This window comes from Artemia sp. Qi Xiang Cuo, chromosome 3 (assembly GCF_049724085.1).
Source record: "Artemia sp. Qi Xiang Cuo chromosome 3, ASM4972408v1, whole genome shotgun sequence".
Taxonomy (NCBI): Eukaryota; Metazoa; Arthropoda; class Branchiopoda; order Anostraca; family Artemiidae; genus Artemia; species Artemia sp. Qi Xiang Cuo.
The window spans coordinates 83,542,198-83,561,984 of NC_142796.1; the positions used below are offsets into that span (position 1 = coordinate 83,542,198).

The 19,787-nt window shown below is 36.7% G+C and overlaps 1 protein-coding gene across 1 annotated transcript in view; it reads left to right on the forward strand.

Moving 5' to 3' along the window:
- LOC148954644 (phosducin-like protein 3) overlaps positions 1-19,787 on the forward strand; it is a 48,518-nt gene that overhangs the window by 20,661 nt on the left and 8,070 nt on the right. Inside the window, exon 2 of the mRNA XM_089087179.1 lies at positions 14,870-15,071. Coding sequence (XP_088943305.1) covers positions 14,870-15,071 — 202 coding nt within the window. The remainder of the gene's footprint in view (positions 1-14,869; positions 15,072-19,787) is intronic.

Genomic DNA, 19,787 nt, shown 5'->3' on the forward strand with positions numbered 1-19,787 from the left:
ATGAGTTTGGAAAATGAATGGGCTTGAGAGAATGCTGCTTGCCCTCCAATTTCTTTCTATTCTTAAAAAGGGCACCAGACACTCGCGCTGTAATTTGAGTGCAAGGAGGAGGACTTCCCCCCTGGTATCTCTAGCAAAAGTATTTCAAATAAGTAAAAACAAAGTGAAAATATTAAATATATATTTTGTAATCAGTAAAGCATCTTTCATATTCAAGTCTTGAGAAAGTATGAGGTTTGTCAGCCCTATTCAAGGTTAGTTTTGCTCGTTTTAGTTGGGCTCGGTCATTTATTGCAGTGTGTAATAAACAGAATACGTTTAAAGTGTTTTAACTTTTTTAATTTTAATAAATTAATAGTTATTAAAACTTTAAGGAATATGTATTAGTATATGTATACTAAACTGACTATCCACAGACCTTATTTTTCAGTAAAATGCAAATTTCAGTAAAATGCAAATGTCTTATGTGCCCCCAGGGCATAACTTACAACTCTTGCCCTGAGGGCTGTGGGGGGGGGGGTGTCATTCTCAAAGACATAATTTCCGGACCTTTTAATTACTTTTAACAAAATGACTATCTCAAAATTTTTATTGGATGTGTTTGGGGAAATGGTGTGCTTGGTTAGGGGGTTAGTTGCCCTCCAATCCCTTTCGACTATTAAAAAGGGCACTGACCCTTTCAATTTCCTATCGAATGAGCCTTTCTCGAAGTTTCTACGACTACAAATGGCCATCTTAAAATTTCTATCAGATGCATTTCGGAAAAGCAAGAGGTTTTTTGGGGAGAGTTATCCACTTTCCGATCACTCTGAATCTTTAAATGGGCGCTAGAACTTCTGATTACCAATCCAACGAGCCCCTTCCGAAGTTTTTACGATCACCCTTTCTATATGTACCTTATTTTCCCCCCAGGGCATAACTTACAACTCTTGCTCTGAGGGCTGTGGGGTCATGCTCACAGCCCTCACAGTGTCATCCTCAAAGACATAATTTCCGGACCTTTCAATTACGTTTAACAAAATGGCTACCTCAAAATTTTATTGGATGTGTTTGGGAACATTATGGACGTGGGAGGGGGGTTAGTTGCCCTCCAATCACTTTCGACTATTAAAAGGGGCATTGGGCCTTTCAATTTCCAATTGAATGAGCTGTTTTCGAAGTTTCTGCAACAACAAATGACCATCTCAAAATTTCTATCAGTGTATTTCGGGAAAATACGAGGGGGGGGGGGTATCCAACCTCCGATCACTCTGAATCTTAAAAAGGGCACTAGAACTTCTGATTACGAATCTAATGAGCCCCTCTCCGAAGTCTATACGATAACCCTTTCTTTATATACCTTATTATACCCCAGGGCATAACTTACAACGCTTGCACTGAGGGCTGTGGGGGTACCATCCTCAAAGACATAATTTCCGGACCTTTCAATTACATTGAACAAAATGGCTATCTCATAATTTTTATTGGGTTTGTTTAGGGAAATGATGGGCGTGGGAGGGGGGGGGAGGTAGTTGCCTTCCAATCCCTTTCTACTATTAAAAATTTCCGAAATTTTGAGAAAATTTTGAAAAAAAAGACATTTTGAGATGGTCATTTCTTGTCTTAGAAACTTCAAAAAGAGCTCATTTGATTGGAAATGGAAAGGGCTAGTGCCCTTTTAATAGTCGAAAGCGATTGGAGGGCAACTAGCCCCCCTCCCACGCCCACCATTTCCCCAAACCCATTTAATCCAAATTGTTTGATGGCCATTTTGTTCAACGTAATTGAAAGGTCCGGAAATTATGTCTTTTAGGATGACAACCCCCCCCCCCCCCAGAGCCCTCGGGGCAAGGGGTGTAAGCTTTCCCCTGGGGGCATATAAGGTATATATAGAAAGGGTGATCGTATAAACTTCAGAGAGGGCTCATTGGATTAGTAAACAGAAGTTTTTGTGCCCTTTTTAAGATTCAGAGTTATCGGGGGTGGATAACCCCTCCCAAAACCTCGTATTTTCCCGTAATGCATGGGATAGAAATTTTGAGATGACCATTTGTTGTAGTAGAAACTTCGAAAAAGATTCATTCGATTGGAAATTTTAAGGGCTAGTGCCCTTTTGATTAGTCAAATGTGATTGGAGGGCGAAAAGTTCCCCCCCCCCCACGCCCATCAGCTCCCAAAACACATCTAATCAAAAATGTTAGATTGCCATTATGTTCAGTGTAGTTGAAAGGTCTGGAAATTATGTCTTTGACACCCCCATACCTTCTCAAGACCAGAACATAATTTTCACTTTACTGATAAATATTTCTTAAAGTTTTAATAATGTTTAATTTATTAAAGTTAAAACATTTTATGCGTATTTTTTTATCATACAATAAATAACCGAGTCAAACTCAAAACGAGCAAAAATTAACACGAGTAGGGCTGACAACCCCCATGCCTTCTCAAGACCAGAATATAATTTGCACTTTAGTTAAAACGAAATACATTTAAAATGTTTTCGCTTTGTTTTTACTTGTTTAAAATGTTTCCAATAGATATATGAAGGGGGAACTCCTCTCCCTTGCACTCTAATTACAGCGCGAGTGTCTGGTGCCCTTTTAAGAGTAACAAAAGATTGGAGGGCAATCAGCCCTTCTCTCAAGCCCATTCATTTTCCAAACGAACCCAGTCAAAATTTTAGGACAGCCATTTTTTTCAGCATAGTAGAACGGTCCAGCAACTATGTCTTTAGGGATAGTAGGTATGTCAACCCCTCATAATTATGCAATTGGCCCATTGTGCTTTAAACCTAAATGTTTCTTTAAAATAAATCACAAGGCATTTTTTTAAATGGTTTGCAAATAAAACTTCTCAGCAGTATATCAAGATCGACCTGTGGTATTGAGTCGAAACTTTTTAGGTTACTACAGTTACTACTTCTACTCTTACCACTTAAATAAATAAAAAGAGTGTAAGTGTATCCGGATTTTCAAAGAGCATAGAAAGAATCTTTCGGGAATGACATTAAGTTTTATTTTTCAGGTCAACTTCAGAAGCTATACAATTAAATTAAAAATAGGCTAATCTTTGTGTCAGGATTAAAAATTGTTGAAAAAGTTTCTCCAACATACAAATAGCAACCCATACTGTAGATTCTTATATAAGAAAACTGAGAAGATATACAATATTTTTTTTCCACGAAAAAGCCTATGTCAGTAAAAAACGAACATGAATTACTTAAAAAAACTTTTTCCATAAGAGAAGTTTTTTGAAGAAAAGTAAAGAGCTCCATTAAGCCAAGAATGAGCAAAAATAAAGTCAAATAACCTTCCTAGCGTAAAACTACCACAAATCACTATCAATAAATAAATGAAACTCAAAACGAACAGAAATTACAATAAATAGCCGAGTCAAACTCTAAACAAGCAAAACTAACATGAGTAATGGCTGATAACCCCTATGCCCTCTCAAGACCAGAACACAATTTGTGCTTTACTGAAAACAAAATTCGTTTGAAATGTTTTCACCTTTCTTACTTCCATAAGTGAAAAATTGTCAAAACCTTTACGAAGAAATGTCAGTATATGTCAATTTGACTGACAATCCACGGTTATTTGTCTGTTTTTTTGCTTTTTTTTTCAAACCTTTGACCAGCTTTCCTACCGTGTGACCCTTCATGCACCAAAAGCATATAACATCGATAGCCTATACGCGTCCGGGTAAAATCCTTCCTGGAAAACAGGGTACAAATAGTCAGTGTAGAAGGAGCTGAATTGTCAGAAGTCCACGGACCCACCTGTGTTGGCCAAGGAATTGCTCTTGGGGGCCTCCTTTTCCTACTCGCTGTTTACATTCTAAGCCATGGAGTCAGTTGTAGAACAAAAACATTCGATGATGATTCAAAAATCAAGAAGGTGTCAAAATAGGCCAGGATGATGTTGACAGCCTAGTTACAAATGTTGGGAAAGTTGGCCTCAAATTCAATACAACTAAATGTAAAATGGTATGGATTGGACCCAACATTTGTACCTTGACATATCACGTACCATAAAACGTAATTACCAGAGGTTAACCGTCGAAAATTCTGGTTCTGAGAGTAAACGTTGCAGTCATGCTTGACAGTCAACTAAAGTTCCATGAACATACAGCTAAAGTTGCTGCTAAGGGGAATCGATTTTTTGGGTTCATTAGGTGTTCTTTCCTACACATTGAACAAAACACATTCAATATGACGTAGATAATTTCGGAGACCAAACTGCCTTTCCATGACGATAAATTAAAGTTCAAATACGGATAAACTCTTTTAAATGGACTTATAACTTTCAAAAACAGTGATAAAATTTCACAAAAAAATACTAGATATTTCGGTCACATATGTAGTGACCGTCATCGGTAGTAAAAATAAACTAAAACAATTAAAAACAATAGTTTATATACGAAATAAAATAAAACTACAGATTGTTTAATAATCCAATTCTTTTCAAAGCAAAATCGGAGCCTAGTCTCTTTGACCTTCATGGATGCGGTTCATTAGCGTTGAATGAACTAACACTTGGGCAGAGGTTAACTACTTTGGGTGAATTGAACTTTGCTCTGTCAGATTTTAATAAATTATCGTAGACAGAGTTCAAACCAAATTCACCTGTGTCACGATTTAAAGCTATATTCTTGAATAAAATTTTCTTAATTTCAAGATGTTTCACGAAAATTTTGCTTTAAACCCGGTCCCTAAAAATCATAGAGACATTATCGAACAAAATAAAATGGTCTGGAAAGTTAAAAATATGTTCTGAAAGGGCTGAAACGAAATCTTCAGACTTAGAATCTTGCTTTAAAGCTGATGAAATAGAGTCTTTATGCTGTAATAATCTCATTTCCAAATTCTGGTTAGTACGTCCCACATATGAGCTTCCGCGAGTTCTAATTTTGAAGCTATTTTTCCAAAATTCTTCAACTTCTAAGAAGCTATTTCTAATTTTGTATTGAAATCGGAATTATCTAGTACGACCATCAAAGACATAAGAATTCTAAAAAAACTTAAAAAAGAATGGTTCAATTACCATTACAAAAGCAGATAAGAGTAACACTTTAGTTGTGATGAATACTGAGGACTATGAATCAAAATTCAGGATTTTACTAAATGATGAAAAAACATAGAAGAAGCTATTGTATAATCCGACAGATTGAAGGATGAAGAAAAATTACCCCTCAACTTTATTACAAATGCCTGCCACGCAGTTCCTTGTGCCTTAAATTTTATGGACTTCCCAAAATCCATAAACCTAACCTACCATTACGGCCAATTGTGTCAAGTATAAGGTCACCAACAAGTGCCTAACCTACCATTACGGCCAATTGTGTCAAGTATAAGGTCACCAATAAGTGCCTAACCTACCATTACGGCCAATTGTGTCAAGTATAAGGTCACCAACAAGTGTTTTGAGCAAGTGGTTAGTGTCAATCTGTAAACCACTTTTGTCTACACAGATTTCATACATTAAGAATTCTTCGAATTTGGTTGAAAAACTGAAAAAAGTAGAAATTCCTTCAAGTTCTTTGCTTTCAAGCTTCTACATTGTATCAATGTACACAAATGTTGATGTAGAAGCAGCCGAAACTCTTCTAGGAAGAAAGTTGTTAAGAAATTTGGACTTGATTAGTGGCAAAACAGATTTGGAAGTTTCTGTAATTATGTATTTAGTAAGGTTATGCAATAAGTTCTCTTATTTTTTTCAATTCAGAAGGGAGTTTTTCGAACAAGAAAATGGTTTACCTATGGGGGCCCCTTTATCTCCATTATTAGCTAATATTTTTGTGGAAAATATTGAAACAATTGCGTTAGATTCATATTTTTTGAAACATATTTTTTGGGGCCGGTATATGGATAACATAATTTCAGTATGGAATTATGGTGAGGAGGAATTTAAAGGATTTTTGGAACATCTTAATTTTTTTTTTTTTTGGGGGGGGGGATTTAAAGTTTACTGTTGATTTAGAAGAGAATGAGAAACTTCCTTTCTCTTAAAAAAATGAAAATAGTCTGGATTTTAAAAACTTACAAAAAACCGACAAATAACAATAAATTTTTGTCTTATAGATCCAGTCCCGCTCGCCAAGTAAAAATTGGTTTGATCATTTTTCTAACTGACCGGATCGCTAGGATTTGCTCTCCAGCATTTTTTGAGGAGTTGTCTTTTCTAAGAAAAATATTAATAAGTAACATGTATTCAGAGTGGTTAATTAACCAGACTTTCTCAAAAGAAGGGAAAAGTTTCTAGGGATTTCTAAGGAAGTCTTGGAGACAACTCGGGAGAAGGATGCTTTTTTTGTTACCTACCATATATACCCAGGCTAAGTGAAAAACTTAAAAGAATTTTACAGAGTAATGGTCAAAAGGTAGCTTTAAAGAGTAATAATACGTTCAGGGGCGCCAATTAGGGGGGGCGGCGGGGCATCGCCCCCCCATAGACTTTGAAAATTACCTTCTTATTTATATTTCACAGCTATTTTCTATTTTAGCTATGTGCTATATTAAACCAGCAACTGGTCCAATAAATACGACCAACAAACTGGTGCCCTAATTATATAATCTTGTTTTGAAATGTCTATAAATAAAAGTTCAAATAGGGATAAAATCCTTTTAATAGACAGTGATGATAGAAATTCACAAAAATACCAGATATTTCGGTCACATATACAGTGACCGTCATCAGTAGTAAAAATGTCTAAGAGCGAGCGCCTCTACACTATTTTATTTCCGAGGAGGGTTCATTCAAAACTAAGCTTCATGTGGTCAGTACCCGTTTCGTTATTGTTCTTGTGAAGAATTCGTTGTAAACTATGAGTTTTGTATATTGCCTTTTTTAGTAGCTGGGAAAGGAAATGTGTTCTAGGGTTTCAAGCGGGTTTTGGTCAGCAGATTCTTGACGTTGTTGAATAGTTTATGGGATGACTAGTCCCAGTGGAGTGTATGAGACTGTCGTGAACGGGAAATGTAAGTGATTGGTTTATGGGGTTTCTAAGCGGGAAAGTTTCACCGTGGAGTATGGGATTGATTTTCTAAGTGAGTTTCTATGTGTTTCTTCAGTTCTTCTCTTGCCGTGTCTGAGTGAAGTCCTTGTCTACTACTCGTTTAACTATGAGTAAAAAGCGACAACAAACTTTGGACATTTTTTCGGTGAAAATGCGGAAGAAAAATGAAGAAACTTTTGTGCAAGAAACTGGCAATAGTGTCAGCGCCCAAAGTCTCGAGTTAGTTGAGATAAATTCCCCCACCTGTGACAGAAAAAGGGCTTTCATTGAGTCAGGATTTTGCAAGTGGAAAGACAGTTCAGCTCTATTAAAGCAACATGATGGTTCTGAAAGACATAGGCATTGTATGTCAGCATGGACGGAATTTAAGATAATGAGTACTGATGCGTCGAAATCTATAGCGAATGCCTTAATTCATTCCAGATTTCAAGAGGTTCAGGAAAATAGAGATCATGTGAAGTACATTTTTCGCGCTATTTGCTTTCTTGGCCGCCAGGGTCTTGCTTTGAGGGGTCACGACGAATCAGAAACATCTGCAAACCGGGGTAAGTTGGTCGAATTGATGGAGGAAATGTCTAAAGGCGACGAAAAGCTGAAGGCCAAGTTACAGCTTCGATATGGTCACTATTGCAGTAATCAGTACCAAAATGACGCAGTTACACTGATAGGAAATGCCAATTTTTCAAATTGCAGTAGTTCCAATTTTCTCGAACTTTCGAAAGTGGAAAGAGTTATGTGTCATTATCAAGAGATTCTCGGTGTCGATGACCATGCCATAGAATCCCAGCTTTCTCTTGCAAAGCTGTAGCTGTCAAAAGGTGATATTTCAAAAATGGATCTTCTTCGAGCTATCGAAATCTTATCCGACCTCCCAGTTGCCTATTCTGCAGTGCTAAAACTGATGAAGCTAGTTGCTACTTTCCCTGTGATCACTGCCAGTAATGAACGATTCTTCTTGGCATTAGGGCGTTTGAAAGACTATCTGCGATCGACGATGGGAAACGACAGACTCAGTGATCTCATGATAATGGCCGTTGAAAAAGAGGAGGTAAAGAGACTGGATTTGGATAGATTAGTCGACGATTTTGCCAAGCAGCGACCTCGCCGCTACCCCCTGTTTTAGGTATGTTTGCTAAATGTTGTTCTTTTTTTTGCATCTTAATAAAAAAAAATCGAAAAAAAATCCTTACCCCCCCCCTACATTTTCGTGAATTGGCGCCACTGAATACGTTGGGTAGTTTTCTGAATTCTGGGAAGGATCTACCTTCATTGGGGCAACAAAGTGGGGTCTATCAAATCCCATGTACTTGCTGAAGCTCATATTTGGGACGTACTAACCAGAATTTGTAAAAGATATTATTATAACATAAAGACCATTTCATCGATTTTAAAGCAAGATTTTAAGTCTGAAGATTTCACTTCAGTCTTTTCGCAACATATTTTTAATTTTCCAGACCATTGTTTTTGTTCGATAATGTCTCTTTGATTTCTAGGGACCGGGGTCTAAAGGAAAATTTTTGTGAAACTCTTGAAATTAAGAAAATTTTATTCAAGAATACAGCTTTAAATCAGGTAAATTTGGTTTGAACTCTATCTACGATAATTTATTAAAATCTGATAGAATAAAGTTCAATTCACCCAATGTAGTTAACCTCTGTCCAAGTGTTAGTTCATTCTGAGCTAATGAACTGGATCCATGAAGGTCAAAGAGACTAGCTTCCGCTTTTCCTTTGAAAAACATTATGTAGTTGTATTTTATTTCATATATAAACTATTGTTTTTAATTTTTCTAGTTTAGTTTTACTGTGATGACGGTCACTGCATGTGACCGAAATATCTAGTATTTTTTATGAATTTTATCACTGTTTGTGAAAAGTTATCACTGTCTATTAAAAGGATTTTAACCCTATTTGAACTTTTATTTATAAACACATTCAAGATCCTATGTACAGCACTATTACAGCAAATTGAGTTGCTAATATTATCTAGGGGCCGTTTACCTAAGGTGACATACAACTAATTGAGCAACAACCGAAGAATTGAGCATATAAAGACCAGCCACAGACACTTGAGCTTCCTTCCTTGATATACTGTAGGAAAAGAATGGGTCTTAAACAAATGTATTATTTGAAAAAAACTACGTTTTCTAAAGAGTTAAAGAGGCTGAGTTACAAGGTCGAACCTTAAAACGTATAGGGATTAGGAGGCACAGTTGGGGGGCTGCCGCCCCAAACTCCCGCTTTCGCAGCCTTTAAATAAAAAAAGGTTCTTTAAACTGAAAGTAAGGAGTGACATTAAATCTTAAAACGAACAGCAATTATTCCGTATATGAAAGGGCTGTGCCCTCCTCAACGCCTCGCTCTTCACGCTAAAGTTTGACTTTCTCACAACTCTTTGTTTTTAGACAATAAAAACTTTAGCGTAAAGAGCGAGGCGTTGAGGAGGGCACAGTCCCTTTCATATACGGAATAATTTCTGTTCGTTTTAAGATTTAATGTCGCTCCTTACTTTCAGTTTAAAGAACTTTTTTTATTTAAAGGCTGCGAAAGCGGGGGTTTGTGGGGCGGCAGCCCCCCAACTGTGCCTCCTAATCCCTGTACGTTTTAAGGTTCGAGCTTGTAACTCAGCCTCTTTAACTCTTTAGAAAACGTAGTTTTTTTCAAATAATTTCTGCACGTTTTTTTAAAGTTTATTACTTATTTTTGCTTGACTAACTGTTAGCTGATCGTGTCAGGAGTTAAAGTTCGGGGGCTCCCGCCCCCCCAACCCCCCGCTCTTGAACATTCTTGTGTTAAGGCTTTTAATTCCTGAATACTCAAATCACGTCTTACAGGGTGCCTCCTAATCCCTGTACGTTTTAAGGTTCGAACTTGTGACTCAGCCTCTTTAACAGCCCCCCAACTGTGCCTCCTAATCCCTGTACGTTTTAAGGGTCGACCGTGTAACTCAGCCTCGTTAACTCTTTAGAAAACGTAATTTTGTTCAAATAATTTAAAAAAGAAACTGAGTTTCTTTTTTAAAATTTAAATTCAGTATATAAAAAATTTTCTCTAACGGTGAATCGAACCCGGGGTTTCCGCCTGACAGTCTGGAGTATCAATCGCTAGACTAAAGAGACACAATTGTAATTGTTTTTTAGTAAATGGAATCTATTTTTGACGCAAGCAAAACTTGATATTTGGTTTTTGGAAAACAGGGAAAAAGTGATCAGATTGAGCTGAAATTTCGAGGATAAGATCCCAGGCCTCAGGAAAGCTTATCCTCTAAATTTCAGCCCGATCAGACAACGTTCAAGGGGGGTTGTTGTGGGGAAAATTAACATGGGCTATTATAGGAAAACGAGGTTTTTCGTAAATGTAAATTCGGGGGATAATTTTTTCGGTCTGAAAATATCAAAAGGCCCTAACAGGTCGAATTCTGCTTCGAATGAGTCCTCATTCACCCGGATCAGTTGCCAACTGTGGCCTGTAGGCGTGGATAAGAAAAAAAAGAGAAATGAACTTTAAGTGGCTATATTTGGTTTTTGGAAAACAGGGAAGAAGTGATCGGATTGAGCTGAAATTTCGAGAATAAGCTTCCGGGCCCAAGTAAAGCTTAACTTCTAAATGTCAACCCGATCGCACAACGTTAAAGGAGGGCTGTTGTCGGAAGGGCAAAACTTCCGGCCAACTTTTACCCATGAAGATAAAGTCGGAGGAAGGTGAAATTTTGCACGTTTCTTAGTTTGAGCTTGGGCTACAAAATGCGATCACCGCTCCATCCCTAATTGATGCGTGAAACTCACAGGAGGAAAAGTATAAATATTGCTACCAGTTATTATCATCTAGCACAGAAAACTAAAGGTGTTGTTGACTTGCAGGTCTGTGGACTTGAGAGTACATTAACAGATATTTTTGCCTAATGACACTGTTTGTGTAAGCAAAAAAAAGAAAAAAAAATCAAAATTGAAAAGCTGTTTAGTTAGATGAATAAAACCTTGAAAAATAGGGCTTAAATATCTCTTTTCCTCGTGGATGTTGCACTTGTACTTGTGGTGAGGCACAGGCTGTGCAGCCCAACTCGGCACCGAGGATATAATGGACCATATTCTGCCACTGTCTTCGGTCTTCTGTTCGGGGGGGGGGGGATGATTTCCAACCACGATTTATCCCAATTGCGTCCGTACTTCCTAAAACCTCCCAAAGGCTCGAGGTCTTTCTTCATTGTGGCATGCCAAGATTTATTTTGGCTACCTTGCCGTTTCTTACAGTGGGGGAGTGGCTTAAATTCAAGGGACTAACGGGTCAGGTACTCACTTGGGTGCCTCATAAAGTGCCCAAACCAACTGAGCCTTCTGCTCTTGACGGTAGCGGATAATGAATGCTTCCGATTGCATATTTGCATTAGTTGCTCATTGCTTATCCTTTGGCTAAGTTTAAGGTTACAGATGGCTCTTAGGCACTTCTGGTCCAAGATGTCGAGTGAGCGTTCTTCCTCTCCCTTTAGTGGCCAGCTTTCGCATCCATACAGCAAGATAAAGTGAATACACGCCACGTAGACTCGAAGTTTGGTCTTCAGGCTGATTTCTCTTCTGGACCATAATGGCTTACGCAGTTGGCCAAAGGTTCTCCATGCCTTGCTTATTCTGGCCTTGATCTCGTATGAGGTCCCACCCTTGATATCAATCAGTGGTATTTGAATACCACTGATGGTATCTGAACCCGAGGTATCTGAAGTCTTCAAGCTGTTCAAGCTGTTGTCCGTTTATGGAGACTGGCAAATTTCTATATGTGGAAAGATGCTTGGTTTTGGGGACGCTGATCGCCAGGCCTGTCAGGCGAGCGTTATTTGCCACTCTCTGCAACATGTCCATGGCTTGGGCGCTCGATTGAGTGAGGAGTTCGCCATCGTCTGCGTATTCAAGGTCCCCTAACTTCTCATTGCAGGTCAGCTCAATTCCGTCTTTCGAACTTATGGAATTTTTGAAGACCCAATCAATTATGTAGTTGAAGAGGATCGGGGAAGCTGGGCATCCTTGTCGCACGCCGTAGGTGATTTCGAAGAGCTTTGTGAGCTCCCCGTACACGCAGATGTTGCTACGCATGTTTTCATAGTATGCTTTCATCAGGCTCACTAACTTCGGTGGGACTCCGTCTTCCAGCATGATTTCCCATAGTGGCGGGTGAAGCACCGAGTCGAATGCCGCTAGAAAATCCAAAAAGATAGCAGTGGTTTTTCGGTTGGGAATATTGCGCTGGTGTAAGAGGGTCTGAAGTGAGAAAATGTGGTCCACGCATCCCATTCCTGGGCGGAAACCAGCTTGATTTTTCCTAGTTCTTTGCTCTCTTTCGGCTCTAAATCTGGTTACGACGACGATGGCGAAGAACTTTCTGGCCATGTCGATGAGCGAGATGCCTCGATAGTTTTTGCAGTCGCTCCTGTCATCCTTCTTGGACGCTGAGATGATAGTTGCATCCCTCCAATCTTGGGGGACGTACTCGCTCTTCCAAGTCTTCTTGAGAAGGTCCGTGAGTGTGCTGACCAAGGATGGGCTTGCTTTATAGAGCTCTGGTGGTATCCCATATTCTCCTGGCGCTTTCTGATGTAGTGCGGCTACGACGCGGTCATCTCGGGATCTCCACGTAAATGTATGAGCATATTTGTGTTGAAAGAAAGTGTTCATAAGGGATAGCTTGCTATGTATTGCAAACTGAAGCAATCTTGTACCATTCACACAACGTTCTCCGCGTCCGTGTGGTCTAATACTACCATGTTCTGCAGGGTCAGAACGGGGTCCTAACCTTGCATTGAAATCCCCCCCCAAATCACAATATGGTCTCAACTAGGACAGTTGTTAAGGACCGCCTATAATTGGTCATAGATTTGATCTTTCAGGTGGTCAGGGGAGTCTCGTGTAGGTGCATACGCTGCTACTACAGTCTCGTTGAAAGGGTGTCCATACGGTCGGATCTTCACTATTCGGTTGGAGACTGGATCCCAGTATAGCACTGATGATTCGGTCTTCTGACTTAGGATGAATCCGACACCGTGACGTCCGTAGCCGTCGCTGGAGCCAGAGTTATAAAAATGACATACGTCAGCCATTTCTGGGTCATTGATTGTGGTTTTACCTTGGTCATTCAATCTTGATTCAGTGAGACACAGGATGTCTAGGTTGTATCGGTAGAATTCTTTGGCAGTAAAAGCCTGCGTCACGTCACATTTTAGCGAACATACATTCCAGGTCGCAATTCTTAAAGTCCTCTTCATCATCTTCAGCTATGTTGTTGTTGTACCGACTCCCCTATTTTTCGCCAAGGTCGTCGGAACCCTTGATGCATCGCTTGCAGGGGGTTGCCGTAGCAAAGGTTGTTTTTCTTTGGCCTAACATTATTCCATGGTGTTTCGTGGGAATTTTGTTGACCGACAGTTCCTGAGGCCATCGGTTACCCTGGTGCATTAGCACTCTTAAACAGAGTTAGGCAGTTTAAGAGAGGCCCATCCTTCCACCACTTTGAGGTGCACCTAAGATTTTTTGAACGGACGTTAGGGACGGAGGCAAAAATGGTTGAGCCCACTTTTCGCAGTCCACAACCGCCGCAACAAGCAGGAATACACCTTGCAATGTAAATTCACCTAATTCGGAAGGTAAAGTACAGCTGGTGTTGTACTAAGTGTTGGTGTTGTGTTGTTGGCGCGTGGCGTTTGGTGTCGTGTTGTTGGCGTGCGGCGTTCGGTGTTGTTTGTAGCACAACTCTCTTTTTCTTTTGGTGTTGTGCACATAAACTATCGTGGTATTTAATTGGCAATAGTGTGGAATGACAAGCCAGATGAAATCAGATCAGTTGTCTGTGTCCAAAAGAATTTTGAACTTGATTATGTCATCATGATCCAAATAAGTAGCTAATCATGAACATGGCATTCAAATAAAAGAAAGAAGGACTATACTCTAAGAATGTATTATCATCATACACACAATTTTAACTCTAAACCCTTTTCGTATCGTTGATAAAAAGGAACAAGTTTACCAAAAAAAGACTTAAAAAGCTTGAGGTTTGATGAATTTCAAAGATGTGTGGGTTATCTACAAAATTCTGTCTCTGTTAAAACTTGGCCAAGGTTGTTAACAACAAAACTGTATTGCCTCGGAAGACTCAAGGATTTAAGATAACAGTATGGCTTAGAACTGCTTCCATGCATGGAATTCATACAGTAGGGAATGGTATGTGGAGCAGAGTTTTGTACAAGTGCCATAAACAAGGAGGCTAGAATTAATTTGAGACTAAAGTAATTTTTGTAAAACTTCGGTAAAGTTTTTGGCCAAGCATTAGGCCTTGGTAGTTGGCCTAAGTTACTTTGGGTACATATATCTTCAATTGTGTTCTATTATAAATAATCTTGTTTTCACGTTTTTTACACTATCATAACTACTTTCTAATCAAAGAAGTCTTTGCATCCCAGAGATCCTTCAAGACATATCCTACAATAAGTATCTTATAAAGTAAAATAGGATTTATCTTGTCTTTCTTTATCTCTTCTTCTTTCTCCTATTTTCCTTTTTCTTGTTCATCCATAGAGAATATGAAGGCTATGAACAATGAGACTAGAGTGAGACTAATGTAAACCTTGACTTCAATAAAGGTTTTGGTCAACTATTATGCCCAGGCAATTAACCTCTACTCTGGTGACATATATTGTGAGCTGTTCTTGTTAAAAAAAAAAAACTATATTACCTTGTTTTTATGTTTTTCCCAGTGTCACGAGTAGTCTCTTTTTATTAAAATCTTTGTATCCAGAGTTACAGTTATATCCAACCAAGTACCTGCAATAAGTAAGTTGTAAGGTAAAACAAGATTTGTCTTAGTCTTTCTCTAATTTCCTTTTCTTTTTCTTTTAGGGCCATGGAGAGTATGAAGAGCTAAAGGATGAAAAAGAATTTTTTGATGTTACAAAGAAGTCTCATTTGGTCGTTTGCCATTTTTATAGGGACTCTACTCCCAGATGCCAAATTGTTGACAAGCATTTGAATATGCTGGCAAAGAAGCATTTGGAAACAAAATTTTGCAAGATAAATGCTGAAAAAAGTCCATTCTTAGCTGGTAACTATAGCCTTGATTATTTTTCTTTTTTTGTGTCTGGTGTAAAACGTTCCAATATTCTCCTGTCTTGCCCATACCAGTCCGAGACAGTGTACGCTTTGGCTATAGTCTTACCTGAAGTATGTGATTCTTTGGACCGACTTTGGAAGTGGGGTGGCTTTGTGCAAATATGCCTATCAAGCATACCAAAAATTTTTATCCTCTTTGGTCTACCCCAAAGAATAGGAGAAATTGCTACGAGGTAACATAAATGTATAAAAATACGGAGCTAAAAAAATTAGAGCTGAAATATGGACCACATTAAAATTATATATATATATATATATATATATATATATATATATATATATATATATATATATATATATATATATATATATATATATATTATATATTAGTAGCTAAAAACTACTATTGTTACTAAGACTGCAGCATAACGTGGCAGAACTTGAACAACTCAAAATAAGCTTAATTTTAATTTATTAACAATTTAAGATTAGGTTTATTTGGACCAAAAGTGAAATCGTCTGACTGAAGATAAGTTCTTATTAAATAGTTAGATGTAGGCCAACCTATATAACATTTTCTAATAAAAAAAGAGCATACAGATATATACCCAATGTTGCCCTTTGGAAAAATCTCGGGGATGGAAGATTTTTTATTTTCAATCTCATGGATATGCACTTGCTGTCCTTTAAAGAACCTATAACAGAAAAATAAAAACATCCTTTGTCCTCTCGACCCATCTTATATCTATTCATACCTGAAAACTACGATTTTCTAATATTTTTTGGGGGTTGTTTAAAAATATGTAGTTTTTAGGGTGGCAGTAATCGCATTGAACTCTGAAAACCAATAAGCAAAACTAGTTTACAACCTTTTACCTATTTTTTTTTTTAACAACCAAAAGAAAAATTTAAGTAAATCCTCGTTTTCAGGGGTAAATAGACCTAAGATGGAGCCAGGGGGCAAGCAGTGTTTTCATTTTGATGTTTTCGGTTCTTTAAATTCAAATTACCCACGTGTAAAGAGTTTGCAACATGTCTTGAGCCTCTGATCCTAAGGTTAATCAGATATTCAGCTGAAATGAGTTTAAAATTTTCATTTTAATTAAAAAAGATGGATATAATGAAAATTCCTTCATCTAATCACTCATTAAATGTAACAAATCCGAAAAAAGCATACGAGTGCACCGAATATTTAAAAAAAATGTTAATTAAATGAAAGTTAATGCTAATATTAAGTGTAATATGGTTCATTATTTATTGTTATCGTTATTATATAAGAAAGGATGTTGAGAATTAGACTGGGGCTTTTAAATCTGTTGAATTATTCTGTGTTTTTATATTATTATTTTTTTTAGTTCGTCATTTATTGAAATCATTACCTACTATTATTATTTTTATTCACTGTTATGATTGTATTCAATTTATTATTGAATTTTGTTATTAATTTATTTATTTTTATGTTTTCAGCATCAAAACCATATTTTTTTACAGATTTCTTGTCATATGTATATTCAATCCTTATAAAATAAATAAAAAAAACAAGTTTTTTTAACTGAAAGTAAGGAACGACGTTAAAACTTAAAACGAACAGAAATTATTCCGTATATGAAGGGGGCTGTCCCCTCCTCAACGCCTCGCTCTTTACGCTAAAGTTTTTTTTATTGTTTAAAAAAATAGAGTTGTGAGAAAGTCAAACTTTAGCGTAAAGAGCGAGGTGTTGAGGAGGGGACAGCCCCTTCATATACGCAATAATTTTTGTTCGTTTTGAGTTTTAACGTCATTCCTTACTTTCAGTTAAAAAAAAACTTGTTTTTTTTATCTAATTTTTGAACGTTTTTGAATTAATGCAGGTTTTGATTTTTGCTCACCGTACATGAATAATTAAAATAAAATTTGAATATTATATTTGGTTAAATGGTTTTCTCGAAACTTGTTTAATTTTATTTACGAACGTTTTTATTAGTAATGAATATACGTAACTTAGAATTAACTTACGTAACGAACTTCTATATTCATAAATTTTTAACACGTATATTAGGGGGTTCGCCCCCTAGTCAATACCCTGCTCTTTAAACTATAGTTCGAATTTTTGGTTCCAGTTCTTTAAAAATGACCTCTTAATCACAATCAGTTGATCAGTTGAAAAACTTGTTTTTTTTTATTTAATTCCTGATCTTTTTCTTTAATAATGCTGGGAAATCCGGAGCCCCCTTCATAGCAATGTCCCTTCCCCCATGAAAACTTCCTTCATGGAAATATCCTTCCCTATAGCCCCCGCCCCGCTGCGTCCCCCACCTACCCCAAAAAATCTCCTCTGAAAAAGTCTGTATACTTCCCAAGAACCAAGACTATCTGTTAACATTGAGTAAAGTTCATAACTTTCAGCCCTCCCCCTGGGAACTTTGGGGGATCAAGTCATCCTAAAAGACATTTTTATCATATTTTCGACCATGCTGAACAAAATGGCTATCTCAAAATTTTGATCGGGTGACTTTGGGAAAAAAATGAGTGTGGGAGGGGGCCTAGTTGCCCTCTATTTTTTGGGTCACTTAAAAAGGGCACTAGAACTTTTAATTTCCGGTCGAATGAGCCCTCCCGTGATTTTCTAGGACCACTGGTCGATACGAACACCCCTGGGGAAAAAAAAAAAAAAAAAAAATAAATAAACACGGATCCGTGATCTTTCTTCTGGCAAAAAATGGAAAATTCCACATCTTTGTAGATAGGAGCTTGAAACCTCTACAGTAGGGTTTTCTGATACGCTGAACATGATGATGTGATTTTCATTAAGGTTCTATATCTTTTAGGGGGTCTTTCTCCCTTTTTTCTAAAATCAGCCAAATTTTCTCAGTCACCTAACTTTTGTTGTTAATATTAAAATTAATTAAAATTATATATTTGAAATCAGAATTAAAATCTGATTCTTTTGTTGTATATATTGGTATAAAAATAAATTTTTTTAGAGTTTCGGTTACCATTGAGCCGGGTCGCTCCTTACTTACAGTTCGTTACCACGAACTGTTTGATTAAATACTCTAATTATCCCACCTGCCCATAAAAGTGAGGAAGGAGGAATTCCCTTCGATCCTGAAATTGGCTAGAAGATATTATTCACTTATGATAATTAACAAGAAAATTGCAGTGTTTTTACTAACATATTCCTGATCTTTTTATTTCTTGTCATGGTTGTTGGTTGTCATGGCTAGGTCAAAGTATACACTTTGAACCTTATTAAAAAACAATACACCTTACAAACAATACAATAACAACCTTACAAACAATACAAACAATAACAACATTACAAACAATAACAACCTTACAAAAAACAATAAACAATTGACAAGTAGTTCTCTAAGAAGAAACGAAGCTCTGAGGATGCACGGCTACAATAATCATCGTCAATAAAATCAACTAATAAATCAACATTTTTTCTATATTTTTTTTTTAGAAAAAAACAGGAGCATGGAGTTTTCTTAGAAGCTAACTTTCTGTTTTTCTTAGAAACATTTAACTTAAAAACTTAAAAACTCCATTAAACATGGAGTTTTTTCGTGCATTAAACATTTGTGTAGACTGGTCTTAAAAAGGAAATATCAGTTCTAGAGAAAATGTATCAGAGTTTATAAAGATATCTGGCCCTTTTCATTTTCTGAGTGTGAGTGTCTGAACCTGAAGCTGAGTGTCACAGATGTAGTAATCAACACTCTTTGTATTTGTATATAAAGCTATGTATAATGAACTTTGGGTTCGACAATGTGATTTTGGACACGTTTGCACGTAGAGTGGGGTAGTTTTTAATTACACTTCCTTAAAAGAAGTCAAAAGGAACTTTCTGTTAAGGTTTTTAAGAGAATATGTTCAATAGTGCAAAAGTCGATGTATTATTCCGCTTACAGAACATTTATTGCGATTAATTTTTGTAATTTTTGGCGTTCAATATGCAATAGTAATTATTGAATTGCGGTCAGTAGTGCGTGGTGCGTATGCTGCAGTGAGTTGTTAGTAGTAGTAGTAGTAAACCGCAATAAGCTGCAATTCTTTTTTTTTCTAGATATGAAGTTCTTGGTGCATTTATCTATTGGGATAAATTAAAAATCTACCAATTAGAACCTTTCTTAAAAGGTGCTGTGGAGCTACGAGATTTTACATTCTGATGGGTTTTTTTACCATAATTTTTTGTACAATGAGAATAAATTGGCGCATAGAGAGGTGTAGACTTTTAGTCTTAGACCGTGTCTTTACTTTCCAAATTACTCGCGTCAAATTAAATCTGCTGCCCAAGCGACGTTTAGTAGATTATAATAATCCCGTTTATTCAGTAAGTTGTTGCAATTAATTCCAGTAAGCTAAGTTGAACGTGGTGTTTATCTTATGACCCGTACGCCATGTGTATAGGCTCATGTATCAATAATGTATAAATGATAAATTCATAAATACATGTATTATTAATATATCAATACATGTATATATAGGCCTATATAGGCTATGCAGGCCTACTATATATATATATATATATATATATATATATATATATATATATATATATATATATATATATATATATATATATATATATATATATATATATATATATATATATATATATATATATATATATATATATATATATATATATATATATATATATATATATATATATATATATATATATATATATATATATATATATATGATTTTTGTATTCATT